The sequence below is a fragment of the Pseudorasbora parva genome, chromosome 16 (assembly GCF_024679245.1).
Source record: "Pseudorasbora parva isolate DD20220531a chromosome 16, ASM2467924v1, whole genome shotgun sequence".
In the NCBI taxonomy this organism is placed as follows: Eukaryota; Metazoa; Chordata; class Actinopteri; order Cypriniformes; family Gobionidae; genus Pseudorasbora; species Pseudorasbora parva.
Genome location: NC_090187.1, coordinates 5,739,545 through 5,761,895, shown reverse-complemented (window position 1 = coordinate 5,761,895; position 22,351 = coordinate 5,739,545). Strand labels below are relative to the sequence as shown.

The window sequence follows — 22,351 nt, the reverse complement described above, 5'->3', positions numbered from 1 at the left end:
GGGGAACACATGGCACCAGGATACACTATGGGAATAAGGCAAGTCGGGCAGAGGCAATGTGATGCTTTGGGCAATGTTCTGCTGGGAAACCTTGGGTCCTGCCATCCATTTGGATGTTACGTACCACCTAAGCATTGTGGAAACGGTATTCCCTAGTGGCTGTGGCTCTTTCAGCAGGATAATGTCCCCTGCCACAAAGCAAAAATGGTTTAGGAATGGTTTGAGGAGCACAACTACTTTGAGGTGTTGACTTGGCCTCCAAATTTCCCAGATCTCAATCCAATCGAGCATCTGTGGGATGAGCTGAACAAACAAGTCCAATCCATTGAGGCCCCAACTCACAACTTACAGGACTTAAAGGATCTACTGCTAACATCTTGGTGCTAGATACCACAGCACACCTTCAGGGGTCAAGTGGAGTCCATGCCTTGGCAGATCAGGGCTGATTTGGCAGCTAAAGGAGACCGACACAATCGTATGTCATAATGTTATGCCTGATCGGTGTACATACACACACAATGCTGTGATTCATCCATAAGCATGAGGCTAAATAATACTGCCTATATATAATAAACAATATGTATATGCACTTGGATCACTTAATATAAAAGTAATGTGACAAGCATACATATGAAGGCATATAAATAATAACATGAGAAGAGAAATGTCAATATACTGTAAATGTTAGTTGAGTTAAAGGGATAGTTTCCGAAACCTATTTGGTTTACAATATATATATCAGGTTTTTTTTACTATTACCAAGTTAATGGTAATCATGTGGTTTGGTCACCAATGTTCTTCAAAATATATTTTTTTGTATTTCACAGATGAAAGAAAGACATAAGTGTGAGTAAATTATGACAGAATTTTCATTTCACAATGATACCTTTAACTTTTTGTGTCTGCTTTTATGACCACTAAACTTTGTTTTGTCTTTACACTTGAGTCCACTTCAGATTTCCCTGCTATCAGTGAACCACTATCAGTTCCCTGCTATTAGTGAAACACCGTCACAGGAGCTCTTGACGCAGGCAAAACAAAGACTGACGGCTTATGCTAGATAACAAAGCCCAAAAAAAAAAAAAAAATCATATTACTCAGATTCATTATCATAAATCAAAATACAAGGACTAACTTACAGCTTGACCTTAAGTTTCCAAATACATCAAGCAGCTTTTGGAGACTGATTAAAACAATAAGGCAGCTGCATGAAAGTGTTTCTACCACATGAGCCTCAAACAGGAAGTTATATTCTGTCATATATATTTTGTGTGTGTTGTCTGTTGTCTTTGTTCCTCTTTCTGCAGGGAAAGGCAGTGATGCTGTCGATTTGTAAGTGGCGGTATGATGTGACCTGTGGATAGGGGTGATTTATATCACTCAGCATTCTCGCATACTTCCAGAGGGAGAGGCTGGTTAATCTTTAGCCTGTCTTCACATCACTTCACTAGAGGAATTGTGAAGTGAGTGCATTGTCTGTGTGGTCTGTGAATTTTGACCAACCAAATCAAGAACATCACTTATACAATCTGCAGAATTTTCATTGAGAAAACAAAATGTCTACATAATGAAGTTGAAACGATCTATTTCAGATTAAATTAACTGCGAACAGCATACAATTTAAACAAGTAAGATATTATTTGTCCCTGTCATCAGTGTAATCATTGCTCATATGGTTAATGTAGTGTATCAGTTCGTGTAGCCACACACAACCTCATTACAAGCTATACATTGCAAAGAATATACAGTGGGTACAGAAAGTATTCAGACCCCCTTACATTTTTCACTCTTTATATTGCAGCCATTTGCTAAAATCAGTTAAGTATTTAGTATTTTCTCATTAATATACACACAGCACCCCATGTTGACAGGAAGACAGAATTGTTGACATTTTTGCATATTAATTAAAAAAGAAAAACTGAAATATCACATGGTCCTAAGTATTCAGACCCTTTGCTGTGACTCATATTTTTAACTCAGGTGCTGTCCTTTTCTTCTGATCATCCTTGAGATGGTTCTTACACCTTCATTTGAGTCCAGCTCTGTTTGATTATACTGATTGGACTTGATTAGGAAAGCCACACACCTGTCAAAGTCAGAAAGTCAACCATCACTGCAGTCGTCCACCAGTCGGGGCTTTATGGCAGAGTGGCCCGACGGAAGCCTCTCCTCAGTGCAAGACACATGAAAGTTTGCTAAAAAAACACCTGAAGAACTCCAAGATGGTGAGGAATAATATTCTCTGGTCTGATGAGACCAATATAGAACTTTTTGCTTAAATTCTAAGCAGTATGTGTGGAGAAAAATATCACCTGTCCAATACAGTCCCAACAGTGAAGCATGGTGGTGGCAGCATCATGCTGTGGGGGTGTTTTTCAGCTGCAGGGACAGGACGACAGGTTGCAATCGAGGGAAAGATGAATGTGGCCAAGTACAGGGATATCCTTGACAAAAACCTTCTCCAGAGTGCTCAAGACCTCAGACTGGGCTGAAGGTTCACCTTCCAACAAGACAATGACCCTAAGCACACAGATAAAATAACGGAGGAGTGGCTTCACAACAACTCTGTGACTGTTCTTGACTGTCTACCTGAAAATGGCTCTCCACCACAACGTTTACCATCCAATCTGACAGAACTGGAGAGAATCTGCAAGGAGGAGTGGCAGAGGATCCCCAAATCCAGGTGTGAAAAACTTAATGCATCTTTCCAAAAAGACTCATGGCTGTATTAGATCAAAAGGGTGCTTCTACTCAATACTGAGCAAAGGGTCTGAATACTTAGGACCATGTGATATTTCAGTATTTCTTTTTTAATAAATCTACAAAAATGTCAACAATTCTGTGTTTTTCTGTCAATATGGGGGGCTGTGTATACATTAATAAGAAAAAAAATGAACCTAAATGATTTTAGCAACTGGCTACAATATAACAAAGAGTGAAAATTTTAAGGGGGTCTAAATACTTTCCATACCCACTGTAGTTAGTTCTCTTCAGCACAATGGTAAACTTTTTTTCTGATGTGATTGGTCTACTCTGCTCTGATTGGTCTACTCTGCTCTGATTGGTCAGATGGACCAGTCTGTTGTGATTGGTCTACTCTGCTCGGATTGGTTAGATGACCCAGTCTGTTGTGATTGGTCTACTCTGCTCTGATTGGTTAGATGACCCAGTCTGTTGTGATTGGTCTACTCTGCTCTGATTGGTCAGATGGACCAGTCTGTTGTGATTGGTCTACTCTGCTCTGATTGGTCAGATGGACCAGTCTGTTGTGATTGGTCTACTCTGCTCTGATTGGTCAGATGGCCCAGTCTGCTGTGATTGGTCTACTCTGCTCTGATTGGTTAGATGGACCAGTCTGTTGTGATTGGTCTACTCTGCTCTGATTGGTCAGATGGCCCAGTCTGTTGTGATTGGTCTACTCTGCTCTGATTGGTCAGATGGACCAGTCTGTTGTGATTGGTCTACTCTGCTCTGATTGGTCAGATGGACCAGTCTGTTGTGATTGGTCTACTCTGCTCTGATTGGTCAGATGGACCAGTCTGTTGTGATTGGTCTACTCTGCTCTGATTGGTTAGATGACCCAGTCTGTTGTGATTGGTCTACTCTGCTCTGATTGGTTAGATGACCCAGTCTGTTGTGATTGGTCTACTCTGCTCTGATTGGTCAGATGGCCCAGTCTGCTGTGATTGGTCTACTCTGCTCTGATTGGTTAGATGGACCAGTCTGTTGTGATTGGTCTACTCTGCTCTGATTGGTCAGATGGACCAGTCTGTTGTGATTGGTCTACTCTGCTCTGATTGGTTAGATGGACCAGTCTGTTGTGATTGGTCTACTCTGCTCTGATTGGTTAGATGGACCAGTCTGTTGTGATTGGTCTACTCTGCTCTGATTGGTCAGATGGACCAGTCTGTTGTGATTGGTCTACTCTGCTCTGATTGGTTAGATGACCCAGTCTGTTGTGATTGGTCTACTCTGCTCTGATTGGTCAGATGACCCAGTCTGTTGTGATTGGTCTACTCTGCTCTGATTGGTTAGATGGACCAGTCTGTTGTGATTGGTCTACTCTGCTCTGATTGGTCAGATGACCCAGTCTGTTGTGATTGCTCAACAAATGTGAATGTTTCTAAATGTGTGGGTGTTTTCAAACTGATAGGTGTTTATAAATCACGCAATGAAAATTATTTCCTTCACCCGACCCTACCTCTAAACCCTACCCACACTGTGACGTGGGCACATCAGGTAACGCAGTGAAAAACGCCCTTCTGTTTATTGCCTCGCCCACTGATCTGGTAACTCCTATTACTATCCTGCAGAGACCTATACTTGGTCTGTTGTGATTGGTCTAAATGATTTGGTTGGTCAGACTGATTTGATTGGATGCTTACAGCGCATGTCGTAAACCAAAAGCTCATTACCATATCTGAATATCAGCTCTGGAGGCTTTCTCAGCACTGCATGCGTAGTGATATGAAGAATGGTGTTGGTTTTATTGTATTCACAGCAAAGAAAACAGGTTGTTCTCGACATGTCAACAACATAAACCAAACTCTTCTCAGCTACAACTATAGTGTTTGAGGGCGAGTGAAAATCAGCCAATGAAGACCATATGCTGGCATTATGCAAATGTGTTAGTTTGTTACATAGGTATGTAACAGGAAGTGAGACTGGACTGGAGTGTTACTGATGACTAATTTCAGCAGGTCAGAATTGATTCTTTCTTTTAGGCAACAATAACACTTGTGCACTTTGATCTTTAAAACTTTGCAGATCTTTTGCATCACAAACAGCTATATTACACACTGCATGAAAGGTAATATTCGAAAAAGCATCATGATTAAATGAAATCAATTAATTTGATTCCCATGAATTTCTTTTTAGAGTGCATGCCTGTGCCCTTTATGAGTTCAATCAAAATCTCTAAGCAGTTTCCTATGCATATCCTTACTGTTTTTCCGTTATCTCATGGAAAAAATATTCAGTCATGTGGCTGAGACTGTGACTTCAGTCCGGCTGGGTCAGAGGACTGTTGAATAAAATATGATTGTTGTAAGCCACAATGGTGCAAAATCGAACATCTCTATGGCTGAAAACAAAGACTTCAATGTCTACAAATGGTTTGTCATGAAGGAAGCCACTGTATAGTTCAATCCAGTGAGGGGCGTTGGTAGATTCCAGGCTGCATATTGCTAGGAGAACTGGATGTTTGTCCAGTCCCAAACGCTGAGACACATGAATATTGATAGGAACATGGTGTTGGGCTTGTGTGGGAGCAGAGCTGAGAGGACTCTTTGAGACTGATCAACTCAATGTTCTGGTTTCAATGAGACTGGAATTTGTTGATGGGCAATTGATACAATCCACCCGCTAACCATCCATCCATCCTGGAGATACTTTCAGCTCAGCAGACAGGAACTTCAGCGTGAATGGTTTCATTATAACAAGATATGACCAAGCTTATCTATCTATCTATCTATCTATCTATCTATCTATCTATCTATCTATCTATCTATCTATCTATCTATCTATCTATCTATCTATCTATCTATCTATCTATCTATCTATCTATCTATCTATCTATCTATCTATCTATCTATCTATCTATCTATCTGTCTATCTATCTATCTGTCTATCTATCTGTCTGTCTGTCTATGTATCGTTTTTTTAAATCTGCAGTCTTAGTTGTGCCAAAAAAAGTCATTTGTCCATTTTCTTTTTAAATTCTTTTGATTTTAGGGGGAATGTGACCTGGATAGTTCTTCAAGAGCTGCAAACATTCCAGAAGACATTCCGTTCATGTGATGTGTCAGACATGACCAGACCAATAAACCTGACAAAAAGTGTAACACCCTGGTCAACATTAATTGCCCCTTTTAGATGCAATGACTTATCACACCTCATGTGTTCCCATCAAGCCCAGCTGATAAACCACCCTTCATACAGTGCTCAGATGGGCAGTTTAAAGGAAGGAAAGGTTACTCTGGATGCTTGATAAGAAAACCGGATCAACAGCCAGGTACAGTGACCTTTCCAACAGGTTCTACAGCATAATTTAACCCAGAGCAATAGGGCTATGTTTAATCAGAGGAAAGAAAAAATGCTTTAGCTTGCGACACAGGTTTATACAACAACATCACCGCACACGAGTGTAGGACGCAGAAGTGGCAGAACCAGCTCTGGTGACACACATGTGTTTTATGTTGTTGGAAGCGCCGCTTTTACAAAGAAATTATTTTCTTTTTATGGAATATAATATATTTGGCATGGGCTTAGGCTAACGTTGGAAACTTTTCATTGTTTGTTCTTCTGAACAGGTAAGTAAACTTTCCTAAACTTACCCAACCGCTTTCTTATACAGTTAGTACTACCATATTCTGTAGTATTCAGACTTTTATGTATGTCTTTAAAAAGATTTTTGGGCCAGTTCATTACAAAATATGAAACTTACTGTTATTTGACTCATATGGAAGATTTACATTGTGGAAGTTTGACTGGCATATACTGTGTTTATTGGAATGCAAAAGTGCTCTGTGGCTGGGAGGGACAGCAAAAGGGCTAATGACTTGGGAAAAAGGAGTGAATGAGACCCCCTGAAGAGTGTGAAAGCTAGCATTGAGAGGCAAATTCTGCCTTCAATCCATTGGCCTGGAATCTGTGACAAAGCATTATGAGAAGATGACCACGGAAGAGCCATAGAGAGGGCCTTTCTAAATAGATCCTATCCCTCCCCCTGTCTATCCGGTTTCTTTACACTTACATACTAATAATACAGACAGTCTAATCTGACTCTTCCTTTGATGCTGAGGACTAAAGTCTGGTTAAGATATTGTTGATGAGCTTTTGTAAAAACTCAATACTTCCTAATCTTTTACAATGAATGTTTTAACAAAAATCACATGTTCTCATGACATGTTTTATGTCCTTTGTCAATTGCATTCTCAAATACTCTCAAATTGTTGTTACTGATTTCTTGTTCATGCTGGATTCAGCTCTGTTTGCATTATTCAAATCAGAGTTTCATGAGCTGACCTAATAACTTAAAGGTTTTTATGGAACAAACTTTTACATTGGTTGGTATGACTTGCAAATGCATACAGTCAAAAACGGCTTAAACCAAGTTGGTATACTATGCAGAGATCGTTATATGCAGCGATGCATTAAATATGATATTTGCATATTAAGTTACAGCTTTCTCAGACCTTGCTAGACACAGTCTGTTAACTTTTCCAAGTAACTTAAATCCTGGATAAATTCCTCGAACTTAGAACCCTTTGGTAGATTTCAGTGTTTTGAGTAAAGTTTTCTAAGAACTCTATGTCATTTAAAACCACCATGGTGTGAGAGCTTTGTTGGTTTTATGGTTATCAGAATTATTTCTGTTCAAAGTTTTAATAAGGTCTTGATAAGCACCAACATTTATTCCAGTGATACATAAGACGACTCATACAGACTTTGACCTCTTAAGATTGATACGTGCAGACTTTATGTTGATTTATTAAAAAACATTAATTTCCAAGGGTTCCAGGCCAGGCCGTTAATCATAATAAACAAATATCAGATCTCATTCAAACATTTTTGTGACAGTCGTTCTTATTCCCTTGTGAAAAATAAATACACTATGCTTTTAAACTAGAGTATGCTACTTATTAAGGAAATAATATAGTTGTAAAAGTATATACGCCACAGCAAAAACATTTTAAAGTGTCTTTGTTACAGGTTACATGTACTGACAGTAGTAATAACAGTAAATTGTGCATAATTACATTCAACTAATCCCAAACAAAACCCTATTTCTAACTCTAACCCTATAGTAAGTAAGTACATGTTGTTAGCACGTACACTGTAAAAAATTATTTCGAAAAAAAAGTTACCTGGTTGCCTTAAAATTTTGAGTTCATTGAAATTGAAATTTTGAGTTAATACAATGAACATTTTTTGAGAATCGACAACCTTTATTAAAAGATTATTAAAAGATGTTTTAAGCATATTGGGTAATTGTGTGTGTTTTATTTCTGATGATGCAGTGAAACATGCCAAATTGTGCTATTTTCATGATTTATCACATTTTTTATGTGGTTCAGATACAAAAATATTTTGAGTTTCTATTTATTAAACAAATTTCCTTCATTGTATCAACTCAAATTTTTAATTTCAATAAACTCAAAATTTTAAGGCAACCAGGTTACTTACTTTTTTAAGTTAAACCAACAAAAAACAACCACATTTTTTTACAGTGTAGGCCTACACAACAACGTGTGTATGCTTTAACAACACCGTAAAAGTGTAACAGAATGTATACTATTGCGAACTGAATGTAATGTTTTCGGACACTTATTTGCTCGAAATTAAATGAAAATGTAAAATACTTTACATTTACTGGCCAATTAAATGCATTTATTTGAACTTGAGTGCTGTTTTGAAGAGTAATTTCAAAATGACATGTCTTTATAGTTCTATTAAAACTTGTATATTTACACTTTGTAATGGTGAAGTACATTTAAAACGTATATTTAAGTGAAATATCGGACAGCACAATCCAGTTCAAATTATAAAAAGTCGCCTATCCTGTAGCCTATGTTCTTTAGAATAGGCTAGATATGTTAGTCAACACATTAAAATAAGTGTACTTCTTTCAGGCATAACACTAAGTGCACATTCAATAAAATGAAGCACACTTTTCACAAAGGTTATACCACAGTTTTACAGTAGGAACGCCAAATGTGGTCTAGTCTGTGGTGTTTTGGCTGGAACTATGGTTTCTATTGACATTTTTTGTAGACCTTAAATCTTAACATCTCTAAAAAGTCCAAAATTGTCTTTATAACTATTTACATTTAGTGGCGCTTGTTTATTATTTGCAAGTTTTGGGGACTGCTCTAGTGTAAATGAAACCATTATAATGCTAATGATCTGTCGACTGACTGCCCTCGTGACGTCACGGAGAGGGTGTGAGTGAGAGCGCGCGGGCTGCTGCCGTAGGCTCGGCTTGTGTTGTGGACAGTATAACGATAGAGCACGCGAGAGTGAACATTATTTACAGCGCGAGACTAAAAGAAGATGCTTTACATAGACATCCAGCTTTAACCTGAACTACACACATCACATGCACAGACCTCCAGGTAGGTTTCTTCCTTTACTGGCTGTTTTGATTTCATTAACTAAGTTATATTGTGCATTTGCAATTTGAATGCTGTTAATCTAATATTACGTTTTCTTTTAATCAAACGTAATACAAATTAAGCTAATATTAAAATAGTGTGCATATGATTGCATTTTATTTATGAAATTGTATGATTTTGTCATTTGTAGGCTATAATGTTTACACTGATTATCACAATTCAATTTACATGCTAAAGTGATTTTAGGCAGTTTAAATAGGTAATCATATTCATTTAAGGAGGTTTAGCTGGCAAATGTTTGCATTACATGTTGTGCATTTACAGTAGCCAGAGGGTAAAACCGTTTGGCTTGTCTGTGCTTGACAAACTAGTAGAGCTCTTAGTAGGCTACACTTGTAGTACACTTAAGACAGATTAGTAGAGTTTGTGTTTGTGCTAAGTTGTTTTCAAGTTGTTCTGTGTCATAATAATAGCCTAGTGTAGATGTGCAATCATTAGGTGTTCTCCCTCTGGGATTATTTATCTGAGTGTTGGGCAAACACAGGAGTGTGTGCTGCCCATCATGAGAGGAGTGAAATCCCATCAGATGCCTTCTGTCCATCCATAGGGATAAACACCATGGTGACTCTTCTACTGTCCCCTAATGGATAGATCTCGGATTCTAATTTGAAGCAATATGATAGGCTAATGCAATACTGCTATTATTCATGCACACTAACAAATGAACAGAAAAAATGTATCATGATATGACCGTGTTCGAGTATGTTAGAGTGGTCATTGTGGACATACCATGGCAAATCTCTGCTGTTTTAATGGAGTTATTACATTGTGTTATGAACTTTAGCCTTTCCATACCAATAATGTATCACAACTGTGTTTTAGGTAAAGTTCAGTGACATCTATAAGTAAATCATTTCAAATGGTTAACTTAACATTAAAATCTCAGCAAATACTGAAACAGGTGCTCAACTAGCGGCATGCAAATGAACTAAAGCTTAAATGACAAGGAAGATACCTTATCAACTAGTTTATCAGATGGAGCGGTTATTGATGCATCTGATGAGTTAAGTCAAATCTAACTGAAGTTTTTGTTTCTGACTTGATAATTATGGCTTGTCCGGATTTGTACAGTGTGGAATAGAAATGCACTTAATTGTATTGAATATGCATCTGGAGTACAGCCTATTTCAGATTGAAAAAAATATTTGAAAATCATACAATAAACATTATAAAAAGCCACTTAAGTTTAGTCATTTTTATTAACACACTTAAGAACACTTAAAAAAGTACACTTTGTTATAAGTTTTACATTAAAACGTGCATTTTAAATCACGTTTTAATCATCTTTTGTCATGCTTTCCAAAAGTACACTTATTTTGATTGACTAACATACTAAAGCACATGTAAAGTGTTTAGTTTCCGTAGAAATTACATCAAAGTATATTTTAATTCCCCAATAAACGCTTGTCAGCACATTTTGCAGTACACTTTCACCGTATTTCAAAGACAATAAAAGAAATTATGAAATTATAAATAAAGATGTACTTAAGTCTTGCTTAATTGGGCTTTGTTGTAAAGCACTCTTAAGTGAATTTAATATAATATGATTTTTTTAAATATAAATGTAAACTATCTGCGGTTTCATTTAATTGTAAAAAATAGGGATGTACGATATATCTGCCACAATATCTGCCTGAATGGAAAATTTGGCCGATATTTTAAAGCTGATAAATAATGGATTATTTTCTTCAGATGCGCACTGTTTGCCATGATGGTTTTAAATTTCTTGAAATATGATTGGAGTCACTTCAAAAAGGAAAATACAGTTAAGTGCCACACGAGTAGCACAAGTCTGTCACATACGCTTCATAAAAATATACAGAATGTTTTTTTGCAAATTCTTTTATTGTTTTCTAAAATATGCTTCTTTTTCACAAGGGCAAACAATGACTATATTCACACAACTAGTTGCTGCATCCCAGACTCCCGGGAAATCTCTTGAACTGCTGTGGATAGAGAGAATCTTTTATATTGCAGCCAGCTGTTGTTCACTTGAGCCTTCATTGAAGGCTAGGCGCGCGCGTGCGTGTGCGTGTGTGTGTGTGTGTGTGTGTGTGTGTGTGTGTGTGTGTGTGTGTGTGTGTGTGTGTAGGGAATCTCTATGTAATCACAACAGTCGTCCTGGAGGTTTCAAGCCACCCCTAGTAAATATCCTGATCCTAATGGGTAATTTAGACCTTCATCATTACCTCAGGGATGCACATTAAATTGTGCAGGAAATGCTTCTTGCGAGAAATGATCAACCTTCCCCAGTGTCATTTATAAGGCGGTATTGATCTTGGCAGCAGATGCTTTTTGTGTTGGAAGAAGGATCTGCAAAAGCTTTCACTTTAGCCCAGCATTACACCCGTGAGAGAAAATATGGGAAACTCAGTGTTCTGCAACCGTCACGTTGATTAAAATGATAAAGTGCTAAAATAAAATATGGGTAAACTGAAACCCATTGGTCCAGTTTCAAAAGTCTGAAGAAGCGTCCTTTTGTAGACTTATTCCAGTATTAACAGACAGTGCCAAAGTGTGCTTGTAATGTATTGTTACAATTGATTTCAAACCGCATTAAACTGCAAAACTCATGAATATTGGCACATGTAATGTCAGTTTGTGTCCACCTTGCTAATGAAGAAACTTCCAATCAAGCTAACGCATTATGGGACCGTATTTAAGGGCGATAACTGTAATAGTAATGATAACTATAAAGTTTAATAATGATACTAATTCGATGAGAATGGGTAAATCCAGGCCACAAATATAACAGAACGTCATCATCCTAATGAGGCTAAAATCGTTCTTGTTGTAAAGCAGGTCTTAAACCTATTACATTTTCCAAAATGTGTGTCCTTTCAGCCAAAAGCTAGACTTATTTAATGTGTGGGAAACCCGGGAATGGAGGTTGATATCATTATTCTGAAATATCTCTGCCGTTTCTCAATCCAGTCCATCTCTCGACAGACACAGGGATGGCTGGGAAGCCATTCCGAGCCACATACATTTGGACTAACATCATCAACAACCTTCAGACACAGGTGGAGGTGAAGAGGAGACGCCACAATCTGAAAATCTACCACGACTGCTTTCTGGGGTCCGAGGCCGTGGACGTGGTTCTGGCTCACATCATCCAGAGCAAAGTCTGCGGGGATGCCGAAGTGCCTCGTTCCAAAGCGGTTCGCCTCTGCCAGGCTCTCATGGAGGCCAGGGTCTTTGAGGCGGTGGACACTAAAGTGTTTGGGAAAGAAAAGAGGCAAGCGAAGTTTGAGGACAGCAGCTGTAGTCTGTACAGGTTTATAAACAGGCCGACTCCCAGCACATCGAGCTCAGAGACCATTGAGAGCGGATACAACTCTCTCAGCACACAGAGGAACACGCACAGCCCACCCTACAACAGGTAGATATCTCACAACCGCTTCTGCTTAGAGTCAGATATGTCCCAAATGAAGAAACTTATAGACTTGTGCTTCTGTTCTGACAAGTCTGTATTCATTTTCTCACCTTCATGTTGTTCCGAAGCTGTGTGAATTTCTTTCTTAATATAAAATGCTCATTTAAAGCCAATGTTAACCAAAGGTGTTTGGTTACCAACATTATTCAAAATATCAACATTTTTCAATACATGTTTAATATATACAGTACCGGTCAAAAGTTTGGAAACATTACTATTTTTAATGTTTTTGAAAGGAGCCTCTTATGCTCATATGCTAAAAATACAGGGGGAAAAAACAATAATATAAAATATTATTAAAAGTTGAATTAATTATTTTCTAATATACTTTAAAATATAGAATTTTCAGCACCAATACTCCAGTCTTCAGTCACATGATCCTTCAGAAATCATTCTAATATGCTGATTTATTATCAATGTTGGAAACAGTTCTGCTGCGTAATATTTTTCAGAACTTGTGATTTTTTTTCCAGTATATTCGTTGATGAATCAAAAGTTAAAAAGAACAGCATTTGTTCAAAGAATTTTTTTTTTTTACAGTATACATTTTTATTATGACTTTTTATCAATTCAACTCGTGTTAAATAAAAGTATTAATTTCTTTCAAAAAAGAAAGATCTTTACTGCCCCTAAACTTTTGAACGGTAGTGTATACTGTTGTTACACAATAATTTGAAATAAATTCTATTCTTTTTTTGAACTTTTTATTCATCAAAGAATCCCTGAAAAGTATCACAGGTTATAAAAAAATATTAAGCAGCAGAACCGTTCCCAACATTGATAATAAATCATCATATCATAATGATTTCTGAAGGATCATGTGACACTGAAGACTGGAGTAATGACGCTGAAGATTCAGCTTTGATCACAGAAATAAATGATATTTTAAAGTATATAATTTTTTTTTAAAACATTATTTTAATAATAATTTAATAATAATGTAATAATTTCTGCATTTTTATCAAATAAATGAACATAAGAGACTTCTTTCAAAAATATGAAAAAACGAAAAATATATAAATATTATGTAAAAACGAAAAATATATAAATATTATGTAAAGCATATTTATTTATACTATCATATCATTTATTATTATTTTTTCTGTCATACTGAAGAAAGAAAATCAGAATTATGACACTTTTCACTTTTGGTAAACAAAGCCTTAAAGAATATATTTGAAGCAATATAATTTACAATAGATCACCTACTAAGATAGAAGTGTTTTTGCACCTTGCAAAACTAGTTAATAATTTACTTGTCAGTAGTTTTGTTTCTTTTTTTTCTTTCAGGAAAGAGATCTTACTGAATGCTGGGTATTTTTCTGAATTGTTTTCTAGAAAGGCCCATGACATGTCAACATCAGTGAATCATGGACTACAGCCCATATACGGGCTGTGTCTGAAAGCACATACTCTCTCTCGAGTATGTACTTATTTTGAAAAGTTTCTATATATACAAAATGTGTGTAGCATGGAGGTATTCAGGATATACTACATTCATCATGTTGTCATTATCATGTGACCTACCAATGTCAGTCGCTTCACCTCCATTCACAAATCCTGTTGGGATAGGCACACTTCATCATATGCACACTTCAGAATCTCACCGGAAGTAGTAGGGCATACGGGTCATTTTTGCCTACTCTTTTATGAGTACTGTGAATTTGGAAACTATATAGTAGGGAAGCAGCCTTGGTGATTCCTACAAGAATGCATGAACCTTGTTCAGTATAGTTGTAAACAATTTCAGACTTATGATATTTACAATATTGCCTGATGTTTTCTTCAGGAAAGAGGATTCTGCGTATTCAAACAACTCGCCTGGCAAAACGGAGAAATCTCTGGAGGATGTCTTAGGAAATCTAAACATGAACACAACCATCACACCGCAGATGACGAATCTGGGGTTATCACAGGAGTGTAGGTTTTCATTAATGTCATGAAACATAGTTTGACATTTTTAGGATTGTGTAAACACCTCAAATCACTATACTAACATGTGTTGTAACTGTCTGTGTCAGTGATGGATGAGATATGGCGGCAGCAGACGGTACTAAGGCTCCTGCAGTTGATTGAACTGCCGCTTCTGGAGAGCCTGTTGGAGGGTCAAGAGAGCCCTCGCCCGGCCCTCCACAGCATGGACAGCGACCCAGACCTGCTCTACACCAGCAGCTACCTGGACCGCGAGATCCTGAAGGCCTTCAGCGAGGCTCAGTATGATGATTATCTACATCTCTTTTTGTTTCTCTCTGTCCTTTTTTCTTCTGGGGTGTTTTAGTGTAAGGAAATATGAGCTGCGTTTGCTACACCACAATGCAAAAGTGTTCAAACATAATTTTTCTTATCCACCCTCACCATAAATGAAGTGATGAAGCAGACTATATCTCAGTGATGAATCAGAGTTTTTTGCTAGTTTCAGCCTGACGCAGTTATCATTTTCACATCCAGTGCCACGTTGTTTAAACAGCAAATGCACTCATGCCAATTTGTGTGGCTATGGGTGTGCTGGTCTGAAAACGAGGTGTGTTCAGGGGCATTGTTGGCGCATTGTGTTGCTATTTTGAGGAACTGAAAACGACTGTACCTTCGACCAACAAAAACCTGGTCAAAAGTCAATTGTGCAGTATTTATTGTGTAATTTAAAGGGCACGTTAGTAATATGCACCTATAGGCGGGTGCACAGCACACGTACACACTGCTTATTACACACACAGGAATGTGCAGAAGCATACACACATTTTTAAATATTAGAAATAAAAGATTTCTCTCTGGAGAGGCGTTCAGTCTTTCCGCTCACAAATTCAACCATGTAAATAGCGAAATGCAACTGGCTTTTAAAGAGAATGAAAGATGATTGGTTTACTGAACTTACGCCCAAAACACACCCATTACTTATTAAGAGACTCATTAGGTTCTACCCTTTTGTTAGCCTGACAAGCCAGCCAGGTCTGGAAACTCACCATAGACAGGGCTCAATCCGAGGGGCGGAGTTGTTGATAGATTAAACATTCGGCGTATCCAGTCGGCAAAATTCTGAACCTTCCCTTTTTAAGAATGACTTCAGTGTCGTTCTTTGTTCTTTTCTCAGAGAAAAGCTTAACTCCAAGTCTTCCAGAGTCGCTGCCAAAAATGATTCGAAAGACCGCCGTTCGCCAGCTTCTGTGTTTACTAGTAGCATGCCCCGCCTAGTTAAGCCCCGCCTACCGACTCTATACACAATGTGATTGGCCTGACCAGAGTTCGGGTTTTACAGCTCAGAATGTATTGAAAGTTGCTAGATGATACTCACAGCAGATTCGATTTGCTGCCGCTAGGGTGCGTCTAGAGTTCTAGGCTACCCTTTTGGACCATGCGCCTGGCACGGCAACCATTTTTTCCGTCGTTAAACTAGCAAAAGTGGATTCGGACACGCGCTCAGTGCACCTGCGCTATGCACTCAGGTCGTTAAAATAGTAGGGGTGTCAACAATAATCGATTCGGCGATGCATCGCGATGCGGGGCATGAACGATTCAGCATCGATGCGGCAAAGTGCCATAATCGATTATGTGCAATTCCCCTTTATTCCACAAGGTGGCAATGTCTGATACCCAATGATGAAGTGACTTTTCACTCATAGTTACCTCTGACAGAAAACGAAACAATAATTATAATCTGCAAAACTTGAAATGGCTCAGTGATTTACTTCAGAGAGCAAGTACTAAACACAATCATATGTTAGTGTCACTGTCTCTTGATGATGGATGTGGTCAAGAAGCTGTCAGTGATCAAAATATTGATTTTGAAGACGTTGAAAATGAGTTTGGAGAATATGCTGGAGATCGCGAATATGACGCAGATGCTGAATCTACTGGTAAACTCTGACGAGGTCATATGATGATGGTATTAAACATCTGCTCAAACTGAATCCTTCCAAGCTCCAAAAGGTAACGAAATAGGTTTTATTTTATTCTTCTGTAGCTGTTACTCTAAAATCAGGAGTTTTATATATTATCAGGACAGGTAGAGGTCTATCCATGTTAAATATAGATCTGGGTGGCTAACGAATATGTAAGAATGGTGAAACAGTCATGCATTTAAGGGTTAATTGCATTTTATTTAATTACATTTTATTTTATTTAATAACTTTTATGTCAAAGATACAGGAGACACATAGCAGCCAATACAACCTGTTGTTTAATATCTGCTTGTATTGCCTCATGACTGATGAAAAATTTGCTTTGTGTGCAGTAGAATTTTGATGCATCGCAATGCATCGTAGAATCTAATTGAATTCGAATCGTTACCTGGTGAATCGTAATCGAATCGAATCGTGAAGGCAGTGCCAATGCACACCCCTATAAAATAGGGCCCACAGAAGGATATATAAAGTATTTAAATCTAAATAATTACAACTACACTATGAAACTTGTGGCCCTCTAGTGGTTAAACAATAAAACTGCATACATCCTGCAGAAGAGCGTTGTTTTGGTTGTACTTTGGCTCTGTTCCTCTATGCAGAAGAAATGTGGTTCAAAATAACAGTTTATTTTTTTAGGTTTGCGTTTGTGGTCAATTTTCTCATTCGTTGTGGCAACAAACCTTTAGAGTCACGCTAACCAGACTGTCATTTCAAATCACGTCCTCCCTCGAAATCGGGTCAACTATCAGTTGATGATTATGCTAAGTACATATAAATGATGTTAAATATGTACAGCTTACTCAATCAAAAAAGTTATATTGTGTAGCTTTATATGTTGTAGAAATCCCACTTTTTCATCTGACAGACTTTGTGATAAATGAAAATACTTTATAATATATCTTATAAAACTATATGCTTGATAATACTATATCTTCTCATTTATTCTGTCTTTGCCTTTTAAGTGTTGTGTATGTTCTAGACTGGCTGGCCTTTTAATTGGATTTCTGATCTCCCCATCTTCTTTATCTCTTTAACAGAGCAGACAGCTGGTTGTCAGCAGCTGTGGACTGTCTGGAGTTCCTTCCGGATCAGTTGGTGGTGGATGTGAGCCGAGGTTTGGCCAAGTGCGCCGAGGAGACGTCCCAGTACAAGCAGCTCCTCTACGGAGTCCTTGTTCAGCACTACGGCCAGTCTGAATACCCACCGCTGCTCACCAACCACGTCTTTGACATCCACTCAGGGGTCTCCGAGCTGCTTGGTAAGACATCCGTCCAGTGTATGTTAACTTGACTTGACTTTTATTGACTTAAATTTGCCGTATTAGTAGCCTGTATGCCAGCAAACTCAGCCCTGCCCACAACATTTGAGCTTGGGCAGTTCGGTCTGGTTTAGTCCACATTTTCTGAAGAGACACAATCATTTTATATGATGAACAGATTGAATTTAGGCTTTTATTCCCATATAAACATTCATCAACACACACATCAGCTGTGATAAGTGGAAGATCAATTATTATTGCACTGCTATATGAATAATTGTGCATGTGTGCAGTGAACGGGAAGCAGGAGCAGGCGCTGGAGTCTCTTCAGCTGTGTCTGAAGCTGCAGGATTCACGCAGCAGAGAGGAGCTCCGCAGGTTACTGCGCTTTATGGCCCTCGCCGCCGGCCCTCAGGAAATCAAACTACACAAAGAGGTACAAATAATCAGAAGAGGACTAGTGGAGAATTAAAGTTTGACTCTGGCAGTGTCAGTGGCGGGCGGTATACTGATTAACTCCTCTGTATGGTGGTTACACTCGCGGATGCTGTGCTGCGCGGTCACAGAAGCTTATCGTTTGCTTGCGTTTTTAAGCATTGTGGTTTGAAAACAAGCGATTTTAAACCACTGAAGTGCAGTAAGCTGTGAAAAATTAGTTCTTTTTGCCGCATTTTTGGGGTTTGAATGGTTAAATACACACAATTTGTGTCAAAATTCCCATCTCTGCAAGTATCCTCATAAACAATAATTTACTGTATGTCTTAAATGAACCTAAACAGAAAGAAACATGTGTAACAGTATATTAGATCCGTGCATTTGATCTTAAAGTGACGGCAGCCTAATATTCCTGCTGTCATGTGTGTATCAAACAACAAAAGAGAAAATATTTACTGCTCTTGACTGAATCACTTCTGTGTTTCTTATTTCTCCTCTTGTGGTCTGATTGGTTGAAGGACTATCCAATTGCGTACAGTCATTTAATTTATGCTCGTTGATCACGTCTCTTGTGCAGTAGAAAATACAGAGCAGACTCCCCAGACCAATGTTCAGTCTTAAATTGAGCTTGGTCTGGTGATATCCAGACAAGGATTATGGATGATGAGCACGCTGATTTAATTTCTGATTGATATAGATGATCGTCATTGTTGCAAAATTTGTTTGGAGATATGGTAATAGAAAGAAACAAATTGCAAAATGTGGGAAAAATGGCCATACAGGAATTGATGTTGATCAAGCATGCAGCAGTGCACAGTACAGCCCAATTTATACTTCTGCGTCGAGAGTATGCCGCAGCTATGTCGTAGGCTGTGTGTAGCATGCATAGCCTATGATGTACCCTGACATGCATGTCTTCAAAAATGTAACAACGCGTCAATTCTACGCGGACTGCAAATGCTGTGATTGGTCTGCCAGAGCCCCCCCATGTTGACGTCACAAAAGTGTCATTGTTTAAAAATGTCGAAACTAAAGTAATTTGCAGTTGTCCTTCTTAGTAGAAAAGACCTGCATGAATACCATTCCTACATCCATACGGACAATTGACAAGCTGTTTGTTTGTTTTGTTCTGTAGATAGAGAACAGAATGGCAGTAAAGAGGGCGTTCTCCAATGCCATTGTGTATGGAACTAAACTAGCCAAGGGGAAGGTTGATCTTCTGGTTCTTTTCATGATGGACAACCACCACGACCTCTTCAAGGTGAGGCCACAGCTTAGACTGACCTTTAAAACCCAAATACACACTATTTGCACAAATACAACCAGTCATATATGGTGCAATATACACTAGTTTGGTGTTGAAGTTTCTTTCTGAAGGATCACATGACACTGAAGACTGGAGTAATTATCCTGAAAATTCAGCTTTTACTACAGGAATAAATTACATATTACAATATATTAAAATAGAAAACAGCTATTTTAAATTTTAACTTTATTTCCCAATATTACTGTTTTACTGTATTTTTTATCAAATAAATGCAGCCTTGGTGAGCAGGAGAGATTTCTTTCAAATAACCTGAAAGAAAGTAAACTGACAGCATGGACTCCCAAAATGTTTGTAATAATAATTTGATTGCTCTTTTGCCCTAGATTCCCGTCACACTGCACAACCTTGTAAGTGATAAATTGGCCAGTATCATCAAAGGAACAGATCCTGATGTCATCACAGGTAAAACAAGAATTAAATGTTGAAAAATGTATTTACGTTAGGGTGACCACCCGTCCCGCGTAGCGCGTGCGCGCACAGCGTTTATGCGTCCCGCAAATTGAGACCGTGTCACGCATGCTTGCTTAAAAAGTTGGTCGCTCTATATCCTCGTGCCTCAGGTAGCCAAACCAACATTACTTGACAGTTCAGCACACTACTGTTGCCACCGGTTGCCAGACACACAGTTGAACTGCTGTTGTCAACTTTTTCGTTGTTGTCATGACAGCGTACGCACGTGCATACCAGACACACTTGGAACTTTTTAGATTCACTTTCCTATTCGAAAAATGGAGTCTGAGGCACCGCAATCATCAACTAAAAAGAGAAGGAGTGGGTACAAGAAAGACTGGGAAAATGAATATTTGTGACTGAAAGGTGTTGACCGAGAGAGCTTTTTTTTGACCTTTGCAAAACGTCTCTCTCAATCGGACATAGTAAAATACGATGTCAAACGACACAGACTTAAACTGCAAAAAATGCTTTTCTTAGTATTTTCGTATTACGCTTGTTTCTAGCCAAAATATAAATAAAAAATATCAAACAAAAGTAATTGTCTTGTTTTGGGAACAAATACCTCTATTTAAAGAGTTTTTGCTTAAAATAAGACAAATAATCTGCCAATGGGGTAAGAAAAATAATCTTAATTCAAGCAGAAAACAAGATTATTTTTCTCACCATTGGCAGATTATTTTGCTTAATTTTGAGTGATTTTTTCCACCCAAAACAAGACAATATTTTTTACATGTCTAGTAAATGTTTCTTAATTTAAGAATTGTTAGATATTTAGACTTAAAACAAGACAAAAATACTAAGTAAGAATTTATTTTATTTTTTATTTTTTGCAGTGCAGACTTTATACTAACATGGAAGTTCACCATCCTTCCCCTCATTCCGTGAGCCTCTAGAGTTCACTTTACTTTTAGTTTAACTTTAATTTAACTTTTTTTTTTTCTGTTCCTGTGGTGTTGAGCAACTAAAAATTGTGCTAATCCTATAATTTGATATTATAATTTATTTAAAGTGAATAAATTGTAATGAAAAATAAGTAAAGTAAAATAGCTAAAGTAAATCGTAAGTGGAAGTGCATCTGTCAATTCATTGAATGTTCAAAATATTTTGTCAAAAATACACATTGGTTGGCCTATTCATGAGCATACATCAGCAATTAGCCTACACATGTTTAGGGGAATAGGGCATTATTAATATACCTTGTAAGGTGCTATGTGCTAGAAATGGGTAAACCACTATCTGCCCGTCTGCCCGTGGGGTGGCAGTGTCCCACATTGTCCCTCAGAAACACACCCTTTGTCCCCCCTTGAGCTTATTAGCAGGTGGTCACCCTAATTTACGCTATTTGTATTAAACAGCCTTATTTACCTGGTAATCAAGGTAATAAATTTAACCAGAAATCTTAGTAGATGTTTGCCAGCTGTATTTGTAAGCATGACCCTTTATTTGCTAAGAAAATAAATGTCAATCTTCCCTCTTGTAGGAACAACTTACTGTCACCGTCTTACTGGAAAAGATTACATGGAAACAGTTCAGAAAACGACCAGAGAGGAGCTTTGGACATTACTTAAAACAATTCACGAGAACACTAAACTCTCTTTGAAAGAGAAGCGCCGTCTGCTCGGACAGTTCTACAGAGGCCATCCTGAAATATTCGTGCAATATTTTGGAAACAGAATATCCAATGTTTATATTTAATAGGATCTAAAATGATATTCCAAATATTGTATAATATGTAAAGAGTATTTTGTGTGTTGTAAATATGTACACATTATAGAAAAATCTGAATACTACTTCTCTTATGACTGTATTAATTATTTGGACAATCAACACTTTTTTTTTTCTTCATCAAAATTATGACAATATTATCACATATTATTCTGAAACTGCCTGTCGACAGATCACAATTTAAACGTATAAATCAGACAAAGTATTATGTCTACAGAATACAAAATAGGCTGCAGAATAGAAGGTAAGAGTCCTTTCTTTTTGTCAGCACTGTTGAGATATGAAAATGAAATCAGGCAACATCAAAGACAGCCTGAATCCTGAAGGTCCTATTTCAGTGTTTCATTTGCTTTGAGTTCATCAAGGTCACAGGCTCTGGTGAGATTTACCATTTCTTAAATAATAACCATGATATGTCGACTCTGTCTTACAAATTGTTTATAAATTGTTCGGCATTCCCATTTAGAGTCGCCATGAAGCGGATAGTTTATACCTTAGCTGTGGTATACTTTTCTTCCCTATTGTGATGTATATCTGAGTGAAATGGCTTCTTGAAAAAGAAAAAATGTAGGACAGGACTTGATTTTGTCCATGGGAAATTTGATGGATGGCTCTGGTTTGCTATTGGTCGATCTCACGTGA

General features: G+C 37.8%; 1 protein-coding gene across 4 annotated transcripts; it reads left to right on the top strand.

Moving 5' to 3' along the window:
* The first annotated feature begins 5,760 nt into the window (after positions 1 to 5,760).
* Positions 5,761 to 21,824, top strand: depdc7a (DEP domain containing 7, paralog a). 4 transcript variants are annotated; one of them, XM_067419400.1, is made up of 9 exons: positions 5,761 to 6,013; positions 12,126 to 12,558; positions 14,402 to 14,532; positions 14,634 to 14,826; positions 17,549 to 17,769; positions 18,063 to 18,205; positions 19,340 to 19,465; positions 19,855 to 19,933; positions 21,465 to 21,824. In XM_067419400.1, the coding sequence occupies exons 2-9, from the start codon at positions 12,134 to 12,136 to the stop codon at positions 21,677 to 21,679; spliced, it is 1,533 nt and encodes a 510-aa protein (XP_067275501.1). In that variant the 5' UTR covers positions 5,761 to 6,013; positions 12,126 to 12,133; the 3' UTR covers positions 21,680 to 21,824. The 4 variants fall into 4 exon arrangements, with proteins under 4 accessions (XP_067275501.1, XP_067275500.1, XP_067275502.1 ...); XM_067419399.1 differs by lacking the exon at positions 5,761 to 6,013 and adding an exon at positions 6,159 to 6,311; XM_067419401.1 differs by lacking the exon at positions 5,761 to 6,013 and adding an exon at positions 6,159 to 6,311 and having other exon boundaries at positions 12,194 to 12,558; positions 21,465 to 21,821.
* The last annotated feature ends 527 nt before the right edge of the window (positions 21,825 to 22,351 follow it).